General features: G+C 38.5%; 1 protein-coding gene across 5 annotated transcripts in view; it reads right to left on the reverse strand.

Annotated features, from left to right (window-relative positions):
- BTBD8 (BTB domain containing 8) overlaps positions 1-16,305 on the reverse strand; it is a 93,332-nt gene extending 77,027 nt beyond the window's left edge. For 4 of the 5 annotated variants that reach the window (XM_082382747.1, XM_082382746.1, XM_082382745.1 and 1 more), the window contains exons 1-2: positions 13,978-16,305; positions 8,234-8,428 (exon numbers count right to left, since the gene is read on the reverse strand). In XM_082382747.1, coding sequence (XP_082238873.1) covers positions 8,234-8,428; positions 13,978-14,126 — 344 coding nt within the window. In that variant the 5' untranslated portion in view covers positions 14,127-16,305. The remainder of the gene's footprint in view (positions 1-8,233; positions 8,429-13,977) is intronic. The other variant, XM_082382749.1, reaches the window with a different exon arrangement.
- Positions 16,306-16,380: the final 75 nt, after the last annotated feature.

The raw sequence follows: 16,380 nt of genomic DNA on the forward strand, positions 1-16,380 counted from the left end.
GATGATATTAGCAGGTGGGGCCTTTGGGAGATGATTAGGTGGAGCCCTCATGAATGAGATTAGTGCCCTTATTAAAAGCAGTTCCAAAGAGATCCCTTGCCTTCTTCCACCATGTGAGGGAACAATGAGAAGTCAGCAGTCTGCAACCCAAAATAGGGTCTTCACCAGAACCCTACCATGCTGGCACTCTGATCTTGGATTTCCAGCATCCAGAACTATAAGAAATAGATTTCTGTGGTTTATAAGCCACCCAGTCTGCAGTGTCTTGTTGTAGCAGCCCAAATGGATTAAGACACCATATCAATAGGACAAAAACTACATGATCATCTTAGTTGATGCAAAAAAAAAAAGCATTTGACAAAATCCAACACCTTGTCATAATAAAACAGTCAGCAAACCAGGAATACGGTAGAGGGAAACATCCTCAACCTGATAAAGGAGATCTATGAAAAACTCACAGCTAACATCAGACTTAACGGTAAAAGACTGAAAGCTTTCTTCCTAAGATCAGCAGAGGATGTCTGTCTGCTCTTACCACTTCTATTCAACATTTAACTGGAGATTCTAGCCAGGGCAATTAAGCAAGAAAAAGAAATAAGCTGGATTGGAAAGGAATAAGTAAAGCTATCTTCATTTACAAATGGCAAACATGTGTATAGAAAATCCTTGGAAATTCACCAAAAACTATTTGTTAAACAAGTTCTGCAAGGTTGCAAAGTACAAGATCCATATGCAAAAATCACTAGCAATGAACAATCCAAAATGAAATTAGAAAATAATTCCATTTACAACAGCATCAAGAAAATAAAATACTTAGGAATGTATTTCACAAAAAGTGCAAGGCATATCCTGAAAGCTACAAAACAATGCTGAAAACAATTAAATAAATGGAAACACATTCCAGATGATTTAATATTATAAAAATGGCAACACTCTCTGAATTAATCTGCAGATTCAGTGCAACACCTATCAAAATTCAGCTACTTTTCTGCAGAAATTGACAAGCCAACCCTCAAAGTCAAATAGAAATGCCAGAATAGCCAAAACAATCTTTACACAGAACCAAGTTGGAAGATTCACACTTTCCAAATTCTAAGCTTCCTACAAAGCTATAGCCATCAATACTGTGTGGTACTGGTATAAGGATAGACATATAGATCAGTGGAATAGAACTGAGTGTCTAGAACATAGATTTATAGGCAACTGATTTTCAACAGGGGTGTTGTGATATTGTGATTTATAATATGAACTATATATTTGGTCTTTGTCCACTATTCCCAGCACGTAGCTTCTAAAACCCTTCTAATTTCCTATGTAAAAGCCACAGAACATCTTTTATTATAGTACTTAAGTTTTGTTCCCAGGTCCTGAAATAGCTCCAGAAGGATAAAGGTGAAATGAATGTCTTTTGTTATTCATAGCAAGCCCCTTTCAACCACACCAGAGTTTACATTAGTGAAGTTGGTGACTTTTAGAAAGCTCCTAAAAATGGGGGCTGGTTGCCTGGAGAACCAACTAAGTGCTTTGAAGGTTGGAACTTTCAGCTCTCCCCTCCACCTCTGGAGAGGGGAGAGGTTGAATTAATCACCAACGGTCAATGATTTAAACAATCATGCCTATGTAATGAAGCCTGCATGAAAACCCTAAAGGATGGGTTTCAGTGAGCCTCTGGGTTGGTGGACACATGGAGGTGCTGGGAGAGTAGTGAACCCAGAGAGGGCTTGGAAGCTCCTTCCCACATCCCTTGCCCTATGCATCACTTCTATCTGGCTGTTCCTGAATTTCTTCCTTTTATAATAAACCTGTAATATGGTAAGTAAAATGTTTTCCTAAGTCCTGTGAGCTGCTCTAGCAAATTAACTGAACCTGAGGAAGGGGTCATAGGAATCTACATTTATAGCCAGTTGATCAGAAGCACAGGTAACAACCTGAGGCACAGGTAACAATCTCCAGGTAAATAGTGTCAGAACTGAGTTAAATCTGTAGGACACCCAGCTGGCATCTGGAGAACCTCAGAATTGCTTGGTGTGGGGAAAAACTCCTGCGAATTTGGTGACCACAAGTGTCAGAAGTAAAGTACTCAATGAGCAGAGTATTAAGAGTAAAGGAGACACACAGGAGGGTGTTTTTCCTTTACAGGTATTCAGACAATCCAATGGGAAAAGAAAAGTCTCTTCAAAAAACGGTGCTGGGGGCTTCCCTGGTGGCGCAGTGGTTGAGAATCTGCCTGCTAATGCAGGAGACATGGGTTCGAGCCCTGGTCTGGGAAGATCCCACATGCCGCGGAGCAACTAGGCCCGTGAGCCACAACTACTGAGCCTGCGCGTCTGGAGCCTGTGCTCCGCAACAAGAGAGGCCACGACAGTGAAAGGCCTGCGCACCGCGATGAAGAGTGGCCCCCACTTGCCACAACTAGAGAAAGCCCTCGCACAGAAATGAAGACCCAACACAGCCATAAATAAATAAATTTAAAAATAAAAAAATAAATTAAAAAAAATAAAGGCAGAAAAAAATTTCAAAAAACAAAAAACAAAAAACGGTGCTGGGCCTCTCGCCTTCTGAGACGGCCCACACTCTCTCTGTGGAGTGTGTTCCTCCCAGGGCCACTCTCGCCTTTTGAGACAGACCACATTCTGTATACGGAATGTATCTGTGTATCTCTCTAAGTAAATCCACTTCTTACCTACCCCCCAAAAAAAATGGTACTGGGACAACTAGACATCCAAATGTGAAAGAACAAAGTTGGACCCTAGCCTCACACTATATACAAAAATTAACTCAAAATAGGTCAAAGCTCTAAATGTAAGAACCAAAAAGGTACACACAGGATAAGTAATTGTGACCTTGGATTAGGCAATGGTTTCTTAGATATGACACTAAAAGCACAAGTTATAGAAGAAAAAATAAAATGGAAGTCATAGAGATTAAAAACTTTTGTGCTTTCAAGGATACCATCAAGAAAGTTAAAAGACAACCCACAAAATGGGAGAAATGTTTGCAAATCATATATCTGATAAGAGACTCGTATCTAGAATATATAAAGAATTTCCAAAACTCCATAGTGTAAAGACAAATAACCCTATTTCAAAATGGGCAAAGAATGCGATCAGATAGTTCTCCAAAGAAGATATACAAACAACCAATATGCACATGAAAAGATATTCGACATCACTGTCCATCAGAAGAATGCAAATCAAAACCACAATGAGTTACTGCTTCACACCCACTAGGGTACCTATAATCAAAAAGACATAATAACAAGTGTTGTCAAGAACACAGAGAAATTGGAATCCTCATACATGCTGGTAGGAATGTAAAGTGGTGTAGCCAGTTTGGAAGAGTCTGGCAGTTCCTCAAAACGTTTAACATATGACCCAACAATTCGACTCCTACGTACATAACACAAGAGAATTGAAAGCATACGTTCATACAAAAACTTGTACATGAATGTTTGTAGTAGAATTATTTATAACAGCCAAAAAGTCAGAACAACTGAAATGTATATCAACTGATGAATGTATAAACACAATTTATATCCATATGTACAGAAAAGAGTTAACATAGGTGGGACTGCTATCTTTTGAAAGACTTGATTGTAAGAGTTGTCCTTGGCTGGTATCTGGGAACATTATTTCAACAGTGTTCCTAGCATTCTCTAAATGACAAGGGTGGCTCAGCTGTTGTTAGCTTATGCATTGTTTATACAAATAATATGGTTTTTGCTGAACACATGCTTTCCTTCTAGGAGTCTGGAATATGGGTACACATCAGGCAGGAGACCAACTCCTGGTAAAAACTCTGGGCACTGAACCTGTAATGAGCCCCCCTGGTTGGCAACATTACAGAATTGTTGTCATAACTCATTGTGGGAAAATTAAACATGGCCTGTGTGGCTCCACTGGGAGAGGACCCTTGGAAGCTTGTGTCCTGTTTCCCGTGGATTTCACCCCATGTACCTTTTCCTTTTGTTTCCTTTGTAATAAATCACAGGCTAGAGTATAACTATATGCCGAGTCCTGTGAATCCTCCTAGTGAATCATCAAACCTGGGAATGGTCTTGGCAACCCTTGATCCATCACACAATGAAATATTCAGCCATAAAAAGGAACGAAGTATTGATAAACAACACAACATGGATGAACCTTGAAAACATCACACCCAGTTTAAAAACCCACACATAAAAGGCCACATACTATAAAAATCCATTTACATGAAATGCCCAGAATAGGCAAAACCATAATGACAGAAAGTAGATTATTGGTTGCCAGGAAGTGGGGGGAGGAGAGAGTGGAAAGTGCCTGCTAATGGGTATGGCAATTGCAATTACCAAGAATTAAGTTATTAGAGAAACTGACAATAGTCAGTTTCTTTGAGGAATGAAGAGGACTGACCTGGAAGGGTCTATGGATGACTGACCAGTGGTACAGATTGGTAAAATGAGATTCAAAGACAGGGGGTTTAGGAAGAAGGGAGGGAGAAAGGTCTAGAGGCAGTAATGAAGTTCACAAGTGTTTTAAAATGTACCTGGGGGGAGTTCCCTGGTGGCCTACTGGTTAGGATTCTGGGCTTTCACTGCTGTGGCCTAGGTTCAATCCCTGGTTGGGGAACTAAGATCCTGCAAGCCACATGGCAAAAAAAAAAAGTTACCTGGGAATTTAGGTTTATTCAGGTATGGTGAGGCCAACTGATCAGGAGATGATTACCAGTGAATAGATAGTTTACAACTTACAGTTCACAAGAGGAATGGGGCATACCATGCCAGGTAGGGCCACATGGGGAAGCAACAGGGTCTATTTAGAGACAAAACAGGGAGGGCAAAGCACAGGCAAAAGTGGTTTTTGTGGGAAGGAATGGGTGAGGCAAGGTAAGCAGCTGAGCAAGTTTAGGATTAAATAGTTTGAGTAATTTGGGGGAGAGGGGGCTCTGGGCTATAAGGGTGGTCTTCAGTTGTCTGGTACCCGGCTCTGGGATGATTAGGGAAGAAGAGTGTTCCCTTCTAGAGTATAAGAACCAGACAGAAGAGGTGGGTGTAGGAATGGATTCAGGATTACTTGGTTTGCATATCAAAGGCATGCTCAGGGAATTAGCTAACTCTGGAAGGGGCAGTCTCTCCCCAGTTAGTGAGGCCCCAGATGCCAAGTTACATATATATATAGTTAATATTACAAGACACCTATTCCACCCACTTCAGCCCTACTAGTATAAGGGATGTAGGAGAGAAAATAGCCACCATCTGAGAAAGCTGTAGGGGAAACGGAATCTTTTATACTGTGCTGCTGTTCTATGTGTTTACTTGATTGACATTTTATACTAGCATTTCCCAGTTATTGATGTTAAATTGAAAATTTAAAGGTCTTCCCTTTTTTCTTTCCTTTACACACACATGTGCACACACACACACAAACATGCACACACAACTATAATGTGGTAAGTCTTAGAAAATCAAAGATTTTTATTGAATTTTAATCATGAGGTCATAAAGCAGGAACTACTTTCCAGGGCCAATCATTTGAGCCATATCTGAAGACACGGTACATAAAAAATTTCTTCGAAGACTGTACTTACTACTCTAACTTAAGTGCATAGCAAAGGACCCTACAATAAGTAGCAATATGACAGAATACTTCAAAATCTTTATTGGTTATTTAAAGAGAAGGATGTGTGTTGAAGATACTTATAAGGACTGCATTCCATACAATAAAAATTTAAAAATCTATGTTATCAGAATTTTTACTAAAAAATGTTAATCTCAATACTCCACATTATAATCCTCTCCTTATGCTTTATATTAACACAGAGAAATTTCAATACAATCTGCCTTTTAAAAAGGGGGAGGTATATCACAAGCACTTTCTATACACAAGACACTGATGAGATACCACTGGGAATGCTCACATCGATGAGATGATCTAATCTCAAGGAGCTTACATAACCACAGACATACTTCACTAACCTAACACAAAACAGAATGTGATTAAGTGTTTAAAACAGAGGATTGTGAAGTGCTAGGAAGCACAAAGCCATTTACTCCAATGTCCTTTTTCTAAATATGAGAAAATTGAGGCTCAAAGAAATCATAAAACAAGGTAATGCACAGCCAGAGGCATATCTCTGTCTTGTTGCCAAGTCCAGTGCTTCCTCCACTCTACCATACTGTCTCTCAGTCAATCTTTTTTTCTAACACTTTTAAAGACAACAAATAAAGGATAACATTAATGTAATTTCTCTTTCTCTAACATATAAAAATTTGACTTTTCCCAAGCATCTTTTTCTAAACATACACTCAATAGCTGGAGAAATGTATACTATCAAAGGGCTACTACTATGAATAATACTTATAATGTATTCAGTGCTTACTATATCTCAGGTCACTGTGCTAAGTGCTTCATAAGCATCTAATTTAACCCTCACAACAATGCTATGAGGTAGGTATTATGCCCATTTTTCAGGTGAGGAAACTAATGTAAGTGATCAGTCCAAGTTCACTCAGTTAGAAGTGGTAGACCTGGCTTGACCACAGAGCCTACTCTACAACAAAGCCACTATACCACCTACTAGAAAAACAAAAGTGTATATTTTTAAATTGATGGTTGGAACTCAGTGATGAACCTATTATGATCTATACTGGAAAATGATAATGATTTTCTAAATTGCACTTAAAGTATCTGTTTAAATTATAGTATGTTGTACTGTTCTTACAAACAGAGGAAGCCAAGGTTATGCATTTTTCTGTTTATGTTTATTGGAGCTTCATATAAGAAACTCTGAAATAATAAAAACAGATCATTCAAGCAACTGTCAGAGCATAAAATGAAGAAAAATACACCAAATCACACACATATACTTAAAGTTTAATTATCCAAAAAGAATTTTCAACATTAAAGTCAACATGATTTTGATTATAGGCAAAAAGTATGTCAGCAAATAACTAAAAGACTAGCATCTAAAAAATACCTAGGATTTAGGACATAAAAACACAAAAATCCAACTCTGATTTCTCATAAAAGTTAAAATGATAATTGGCACTGGCATTAAGGACAGACATACAGACCAATGGAAAAGAATTTAGAGACCGGAAATAAACCCTAACGTTTATGTGTGTATTAGTCAGCTTGGGCTGCCACAACAAAAATCATAGACTGGTGGCTTAAACAACAGAATTTTATTTCTTACAGTTCTGGAGGCTGGACGTCAAGATCAGGTGCCACCATGGTGGGGTTCTGGTGAGAACTCTCTGTGTGGCTTGCACTCAGTCACCTTCTCACTGTACCCTCACATGGCAGAGAAAGAGAAAGAGAGAGAGCAAGCTCTCTGGTGTCTCTTCTTATAAGGGCACTATTCCTATCATGAGGTCCCATCTAAAGCTAATTTACTTCCCAAAGGCACAATCTCCAAATACCATCACATTAGGGAGTAGAGCTTCAACATACGACTTTTCAAGGGAAACAATTCAGTCCATAGCAATGGGCAACTGATTTTCAACAAGGCTGTACAGACAATCCAATGGAGAAAGAATAGTCTCTTCAAAAATAGTACTGGGACAACTAGATATTCACACACAAAAGAATAAAGTTGGTACCCTTCCTTACATTATACACAAAAATTAACTCAAAATGGATCACAGACCTAAATGTAAGAGTTAAAAGCATAAACCCAAAAAATTCATAGAAGAAAGTATAAGAATAACTCTTTGTGACCCTAGAATAGGCAATGGTTTCTTATCTACAATAGCAGGAGTACAAGTGACAAAAGAAAATTAGATAAACTAGGCTACATTAAAAATCTAAAACTTTTGTGTTATAAATGACACCATCAAGAAAGTGAAGGCAACCCACTGATTGGGAGAAAATGTTTGCAGATCATATGTCTGATAAGAGCCTAATATCCAGAATACATAAAGATCTCCTATAATTCAATGATATAAAGACAAATAATCCAATTGAAAAATGGACAAAGGATGTGAATAGACAGTTCTCTAAAGCAGATATATTTCTCCTCTCTCAGGATCAATCTCAAGCAGAAATTAGCCTCTCCTAATACTAAGCCTCTAAGACTCTAATACTAATACTTAGCCTCTACTAACACTAATTACTAAGATAATATGGAATTTAAGTTAGAAGGTTATAAAATAGATATGAAAATACATGAAATAAAAACACACATATGTTTAAAAAATAAACAATTACATACTAGATTTCAATATAAGAGAAAAAAAGATGAAGAAAGCACTTACTGTAAAAATATTCTAAATTCTGAAGCTTCAAAGTTCTCCACAGCAACAGGTTCATGATTTGTTAAGTTATTTGTATGTCCAACAGTATGAAAATAGAAATCAGGAACCCTTGCTAAAAGGACTGCTTTGTGTGCTTTGAACAAAGTACAACCTATAGAGAAAGTAACATCTGTATGGACTTCTTCTCTTAGAAGCCTATAAGGAATAAAAAGGAACCACAGTTTAATTAGTGATGCTTAGAAATATATAATATGCCCATTTTTATAAAATAAGCTTTAAAAATAACACATAAACTAAAAATACAGAGAAAACAAAATAAAGTTATATGAAAATGAGTTTATTGTCAGTTCATCCAAAGAACATTGTCTAACATTGGTTTAGAAGACAATTTTCTAAAATTTATAACGAAAACAAAAGGTAATTACACTAAAAGAGTAAGACTATTTTATCAAAAAATATCTTTTCCTTTTAATTCCTTCTACCAATAAAATTTATCTTCTGCTACTTATGTTGATTTTCCTTTATAATGTATGTACTTTAGATATATTTTGGAAAGAGGACACAAAGTAATGTGATTGTTGACTATTGAATCAATTTTTAAAAATCTTACTAAAACTGAAGCAAAAAAAGTAAACAGTCACCACCACCAGCAAACCACACGCAATAATACACAATCCAGTGTAGAAACTGGTACACGGCATTTTGACTATTGTTAAATACCAAGTCTGAAATGCAGGCTTGACTGTCAAGAATGTGACATTTAAGCCCTTTTCCATTGCCCACCCCACAAAAAATAGAACTATGCTCTAATCTATTATTAAAATGATGGACTCGAGGAAAGCCCATTCAAATCCCTTTACTAATGTGCAGACATAATTATGGTAAAGCTCACATGTAAAGTGACAGAAGAACAGAAATCAGCATCATAATAGAAACTGTCACAATGTTTTTTCTGTGTGGTAACCATATATTTCTGCTCTGTAAATATTAAATAATACTTCATATAGTATAACATTATCATCAGCAAGTTATGTATTCTCAGAGGACTTCTGTATTGCAGGATATAACTGGCAATCACACTAGTACACTATAGGAGGTCCAAGTATGGATAAAGATATCCATTACAGTGAAAGCTTAGAATGTTGCCACTGACACTCACTCCCCCAGGACCCAGTTAATGGCTCCTTCCTTTGATCCCTCAGTACATACCTCTATTACAGCACTTCTGTCACTGTATCATTATTATTTTTATAATAATAAAATTATATTACTTTAACATAATTAAAATATATTATATTCAGACAATGAACTCTCCAAAGGCAATAACTGTACCTTCATTAGATAGCAAGAGCTCAATAACTGCTTTTTTGGATTTGGCTGTATTTTACCCTAAACAAAACAAATGCTTCAGAGCACAAAGCTTTCAGAACCTTGGAAACAATGAGCAAATAGATGCATTTTAGTCAATATTTTAATCAATAAATTATTTTCATAAGCGATTGTTAAAATTATGGAAGAATGTATTGGTCTCCCAAACATTAATAAAAACTCAAATTGTACAATACAAATACACCATTTATTTCTCCTTCCCACCCACCTTCTACCCATCCCCCACTTCTCCCCAAGTGAATAAACAAGCATTGCAGCTGGTAGCCATACAACTGTCACTAGGGAATCTGCCTTGTTCATAACAGATGCTCATGAGTATTCGTCAAATAAAAAAAAGTTAATGTTTTAAAAAATGTTAATGTGAAAATACAGTGCTTTTTATTTTATAAAACCACCTGTATCAGTTATACGCATATCTTGTTATCTGTTACAAGTAACAATATCTGACTCAGACCTGCTTAAACATTAAGGAGGGTTTTACTGGCTCATCTAATAAACTCTAGAGGAAGGATAGGCTGGAGCAAAGGCTCAGTGGTGTCAAGGCCCCGCTTCTTTCCATCTTATTTCCCTGTCACCTACTGTATTCACCCATCTAAAGCATTTTAGACTACTGATTAAACCCAATTCTCACTAAAAATTTATTGAGCATGTACCATGTACTAAGCACTGGGGACATAAAGGGGACTAAAGCATAGTATCTGCCCTCAAGGAGTTTGTAGAAGGGTATGGAGACCAGGCCTGAAAATTAACGCGTGTGATATACTCAATAGGACAAACTAGCAAATTTTTTTCAGGGACAGACATAAGAGAAGATCTTATAGAGAAAAGGAAAACCAAAAGGAATTTTAAAGATTGCGTAAGAGCTGGTCAAGGAAGCAAGGCAAGGTAGGGGGGAGCTCCTGCCTCCATGTTCCTTACAGAGGTTTGTGTTGAGTGTGGAGCTACAAATTGGTCAGCAGAGTATTGAGGGGATAAGAAGTGGCAGATGAAGCTGCAGGGATAAAGATGAATAAGAGACAAAGAGCTTAACTGTATCTTACAGTTGAAGGGGAATGATCAAATAGTTCAAAACATGGGCAATTTTATTTTTCAAAATATCTCCTGTTAGTTGTGTAGAAGGGGAATTACAGGAAAATGAGAATGAAAGGGAAAAAAACTACCGCGCAACACAAATGAATGATGTAGAGGGTGTGAGCCAGGAGAGAATCAGTGGTGATAGAAAATAAGGGATTAACTTAAAATATATTTAGGTAATAGACTGGCAGGAGTTGGTGACTGGAAGTAGAAGGTGAAGGGAAGGGACTAACCTAGGATCTCTCTCATATTTAGCTTAGACAACTGGGTGCTGGTGATGCCACCAGCCATTGAACTACATCTGCTATGCCAACTTCCCTCTTAAACTCCAGACATATTTTCAATTCTCCTGGATATGGCTTCCTGAACATTCACTATAATCCTCCCTTTCAAATGTCCTAAGAATTAGCACCATCTTTTATGCTTCTCTTTCCCTGTGTTTCCACGTGTAATCAGTCACCAAGCCCATGAATTGCACACAGGAATCCCTTTCACCTTGTCCGTTTTCACTGCCATTATGTATCCCTTGACTACTGCAAAATCCTAGTTGGTTTCCTTTTTTTTTCCAATTTCTTTCCTCAATTCAAGATCTAATTATGTTCATCCTCTATTTTAAAAACATCAATGATTCTCCACTGCCTCCAGAATACATTCCAAATTCTTCACTGAAGAGTCTCTATGGTCTAGTCTTAGTTTACCCATTCACCTTCAACTACTTTGCCTGCCATACTCACAAACCCCTTCCAAATAAAGCTACCAAATTGTACCACATGTCCCTGATGCTCTTAGTCACATCTGAATGGACAACAGACTGAGGCAAGGTTAACCATTAGCCAATGTGGTAGTTAAACAAGTGAACTCTAGCAGAGATGTTCTATAATAATCAAGAGCCAACTGATCACACTCTTAAGAGAGTTTCAAAGAAAATCCAAGGTAGAGTAAGAAAAAGGAATGGGTAAGGAGAGAAGCAGAAATGAAGGAACAAAGTTACTGGAAGATCATTTTGCATAAATACCGTACTTTAGAGAAGGGAGACTGACTGGGTCCATATTCTGGTCATGAGACCTTGGGCAAGTCACTTTAATGTCCCTGGAGCCAGACTGCCAAGGTTCTTATTCTGACTCCACTACCTCTTCTCTAAGGCTCAGTTTCCTTATCTGTTAAATGGGAATAACAACAAGATTTACCTCACAGGGGAGTAAATAAAACACTGCATGTCAGCCCAGTGTGTAGCTAATAGTAGGATGGCAATAAGAATTTTTATTACAATTGTCTTGAACAATGGTCCATATCTCAATGAGGTCTTATTGTACAATTGCTGTCATATCCCAAGCAACTTTCCAATTCTACACCAGAGCTGGCTTTTTGACTACTGAAGCTGTTTCCTATTTTTTTCTCACTTCTCCATATATCCTATTGCCTCAGGTAATGCAGAGGAGTCTCTGTTCCTTGCTGTTTGAAGCAATTCAATACAACTTGCTTTCCCAAAATAAATGAAGCTCTTCCGAATCTCTATGCCTTTGTAAAAGCCATTCCCCTTGTTTAGATACTCTCTGACTTCTCCCTTCCTAATCTCTAATCAATTTGTAATCAATCCCCAAGAGATCACTCAAACATCACCTATAAAGCCTCCCCCAAATTACCTCAGTCCCCATTATCTCTGTTTGGCTATTACCTTTCTCAGTAGAGTGCAAGCACAACACCAAAGTCATGTCTTATTAATCTTTGATTTTCAGAACCTAGTACAGTGCTAGGTATCTGGTGGGTGCTAACTACTTTATTAATATTTGTAGAATAAAACAATGATATTGCTGTGCTTAAAGAAGATTACTTTGGCATAGCATTCAAGGTGGCTGGGTGAGTATACGAGATTTTTTAGTTGTTTAAAAAAAAAAACAACACAAAAACACTTTTGCTTGTAACAAGAACTTGGGACTTCAGGATCCTATCCTTTAATTGCTGCTAGGATGAGGATAAATTGTTCACCTGCTATACTTATGACCTCATTTTCTTTATGTAAATTAGATGTATTATCTTCTTTAAGTTCATGACACTTCAAAGCTCACAATACAGCCAGAAGAATAGAGCCACTGAAGAGGAGTACCTCATCCTTACAGATTCATCCTAGAAACAGAACAACTTCACTCTCATTTTTTTTAAATGTTGTACATCAATTCCCCCAGTGGTGGAGACAAGGCAGAATCTCTCATAGACAGGCCCAAATTAAAAGGAAATTTTTTTACTTTATAAAGTTCAGTTTATAACTGGTGGAGCCTTAAGTGTGGGCAACAGTAAGCACTTTTTAAATGTAGAATGCTGCACAACTGTTATTAATAGTAATTATGTTTACACTAGTTCAATAGTTCTCAAAGTGTGACCCAGGCCAGCAGCATCACCTGGGACCTTGCTAGAAATGCAAAAATCTCACGCCCCATCCCAGACCAACTGTATCAGAATTAAGGTCTGGGTCTCAGTAAATCTAAGCTCTCCAGGTGATTCTGATGCACACTAAAGTTCAAGAATCAATGTTTTGGTGGAAATGGAAACTAGCTAGGGAATATTTCCAAGCTTCATTTTCTTTATAAACTGCGATGATGTTCCTGGATTCACTATAGCCTGAGTTAAGCTTCACAACAACTTTCCATTTGCTAGAGTCCTCATGGGAACTGGGAATTGCTGGGAGTTGCTGCGGGCTGTAGAGTATTCCAGGAGGAGAGGGGAAGCCAGGTTGCCATCAGGAAGTATTTCTACGAAAGCATTTCTGCTAAATCGTTTAAAGAGAGCTCAGAAGAAAGAGACCTCCAACGCTCCAGTAATCTGATCCATTTTTACTCATTCTAAATAGATACTCAAAAAAATTTTTTTTAAATAAGTAAATACTCTTCTACCTAATTTTATCATTTTTCTTAGAATTGTTTGAGCTTATAAAAAGTTGTGTAAGTTTCAGGACCACGAAACCTGTATCCACCCCGACATTAGCGAGTCTTTCAAGACTTAAGCCTACCCATGTTAGAGTATTTTGGCATAAACTGGTGCTGCACAGAACTATGATGGTAATTTTGGTTTTCTTCTTGAATCTGGTACGTGGTCTCCGAGGTGCTCTGGGTTGGTTATATAGGGCGAAAGAACCCACTTTGTAGTGAGGAGACAGGTGAGCGTCCTGCAGTGGCCTGAGGTGAGGAGAACAAAGCAGGGAGGGATGGAGAAACCGAGGAGCCAGTTTCTGGTAGGAAGTGGGCACCTTAAGAACTGAAGCAGCCTGAGTTCCCGCCTCCTCCTACCTGAGCAGATCCTGGCTGAGCTGCTCCGACACCATCGCCTTCAGCCGGCGCCGCTCACTGGGCCCCTTCCTTTGCAAGCCCTTATTGCAAACTCCAGGGGACTCTAGAAGTACCACGGGGGCCACGCTATCCTCCCCACAGCGGGCCATGTTCCACAAAGGTACGGCGGCGCCCCGCAGGCCCAGTACAGGGTCTCACTTCCCAGCCTCTGGAAGAAACGGGCGTTTCAGACCGAAAGCTCTGCTCCTACCCGAATCCGCCCCCTAAAGGAAAAGGCTGACGCCTCTCGTCTGTTTGTTGACGGTCCCTTATGGCTACCGAACCGCAGTGCCGGAGAATGTCGGAGACCCGGTCCACGCCGGCACGTGACCCGGGAGGGTGTGCGCAGGCGTAGTAGCTCTGTTTAACGCCGCCAGCGGGCGGTCAGCGCGGCGCTGCCCAGGGAGCCAACTATTCTGCGGAACTAACCAGGTCTGCGCTTTATCCCTGTCCCTCTGCTTTCTAGTTGGTGCTAACCAGTCATTTAAATAAATGTTTTATCGAGAACTGAGTTCAAATCAACCAGTGCAGCCTTTCAGCACTTTGTCTTCCTGGGGTGTCAGCGCTTTTTTTCCCAGGAAAGACAAGTTCACTAGACCTTTACTGCGACGAGTCACACTCCTTCACTTACTGCTTTGGGCAAGAAAAATTGGGGGTGTGAGGGGCGCGGGAAGAACTTCGTAAAATCAGCAGGAGTCACAACACTCCAGAGCCCCCTGCAAAGGGTATGGTATAATGTCTAGAAGACTCCTTCCCCTTCTAATCCAGGGAGTGGCTCATATAACTGCTCTTGGACTTAAGCAGAGAAATGTCAGTTATATTCCCCCACTTTGCATATAAAGCTCTAAAAGTTATGAGGTGGAAGAAAGGAAGTAATGTTGTAGGGGTAGAGTCTTTAATTGAGCAAGGAATTGGGTGGATTGATGAGCTAATAGAATTCTGAAAATTTGGTGTGGAGAAAAGAGCTGGAGCGAAATCACTTAAAAAGTCTTTTGGTTTTTTATTTGATTACCTCTTCCAAAGAAGAAGGTTCAATCCTTCTGCTTCATTCAGAAGCTCTGCACAAGGTAACAAGTACGTACTAATTGCTTGGAAAATATATGGATATTGTACCAGAAGATTGGCCAAGAAGCAGGCATTTCTCCAAATAACGACCTTCTCAATTGTTCAGACACCTTAATTATGAATATAGTGGATAATTGATTTTTAATCTTATTCCTATAGAAAAGAGGGGTATCAAAGATAATATGATAGTTAATATTTATTGAGTGCTTTTTAGGCGAGAAAACTGCTCTACCTGCTTTCTCTGTATTAACTCAGTTAATCCTCACAACCACCATTTAGGTTGGTATTGCTATGAGCCCAATTACAGATGAGGAAGTTGAGGCATGAGAGGCTAGATAACTTGGTCAAGGTCACACAGCCAGTAAATGGTGGTCTAGGTATTAAAACCCAGACAGATTCTTTCCCTCCAAAGTCCTGTAATACTTCTACCATGCCCCTTTATCAGCTGATGAAGCAAAAATTAGGCTACTCTCTGGCTGGGAATGGATGACAGATGGTTTCTGGTCCATGTAAATTTAATTCTCTTAAACTACCTTAGGCAGCTTAGGCAGCTTTGTGAAGTAATTAAAGAAAAAGTACCCTCTTAAAAAACAAAACAAAAAAAATAGTTTTAATGATGCTTTACATTCCACCATTAGAGATTTTTTACTTAAAACATTATTTCTATTTTAATTAATTTATATGTGTAGTCATTTACACCTTAATGTGAGTGAAATTATAAAAAATTTTTTCCTCAAAGGCTTTATGATCAGGAACACTAGAAAGTCCTGGGAAACTAGCAACAGGAGCTCTGAAGGTAAACACTGCTAAACCCATAATTTTATTTAGGGTTGGCCTTAACTGTGATCGTCATGTGTGAAAAATAAGTTTAGGTAAAATTGCCTTGGAAGGCAAAAAACTCATCTAAGTACTACAATTTCATGAAAAAAGTGATTCTCTTAGATGTATTTTTTTCTTTCTTTAAAAATGTTTTCAAATGAAGCATTTCAAACATACGAAGAAATAAAGAGAGAGGTACAGTGAACCCCGATATATCCATTACCAAAATTCAACAATTATCAAGATTTGGGCATATATGTTGTATCAGTTTTTCTTTCCTTCCTCATCTTTTATTCCTTCCTTTCTTTTTTTCCTTCCTTCTTTCCTCCTTCCTTCCTTCTTTCCTTCCTCCCTTCCTCCCTCCCTCCCTCCTTCCCTCCTTTCTTTCTTTCTTTCTTTCTTTCTTTCTTTTCTTTCTTTCTTTCTTTCTTTTTCCTTTCTTTCTTTCTTTCTTCCTTCCTCCCTCCCCCCCCCTCTCTC

This window comes from Balaenoptera borealis (assembly GCF_965194805.1).
Source record: "Balaenoptera borealis genome assembly, chromosome: 1".
Lineage (NCBI taxonomy): Eukaryota > Metazoa > Chordata > Mammalia > Artiodactyla > Balaenopteridae > Balaenoptera > Balaenoptera borealis.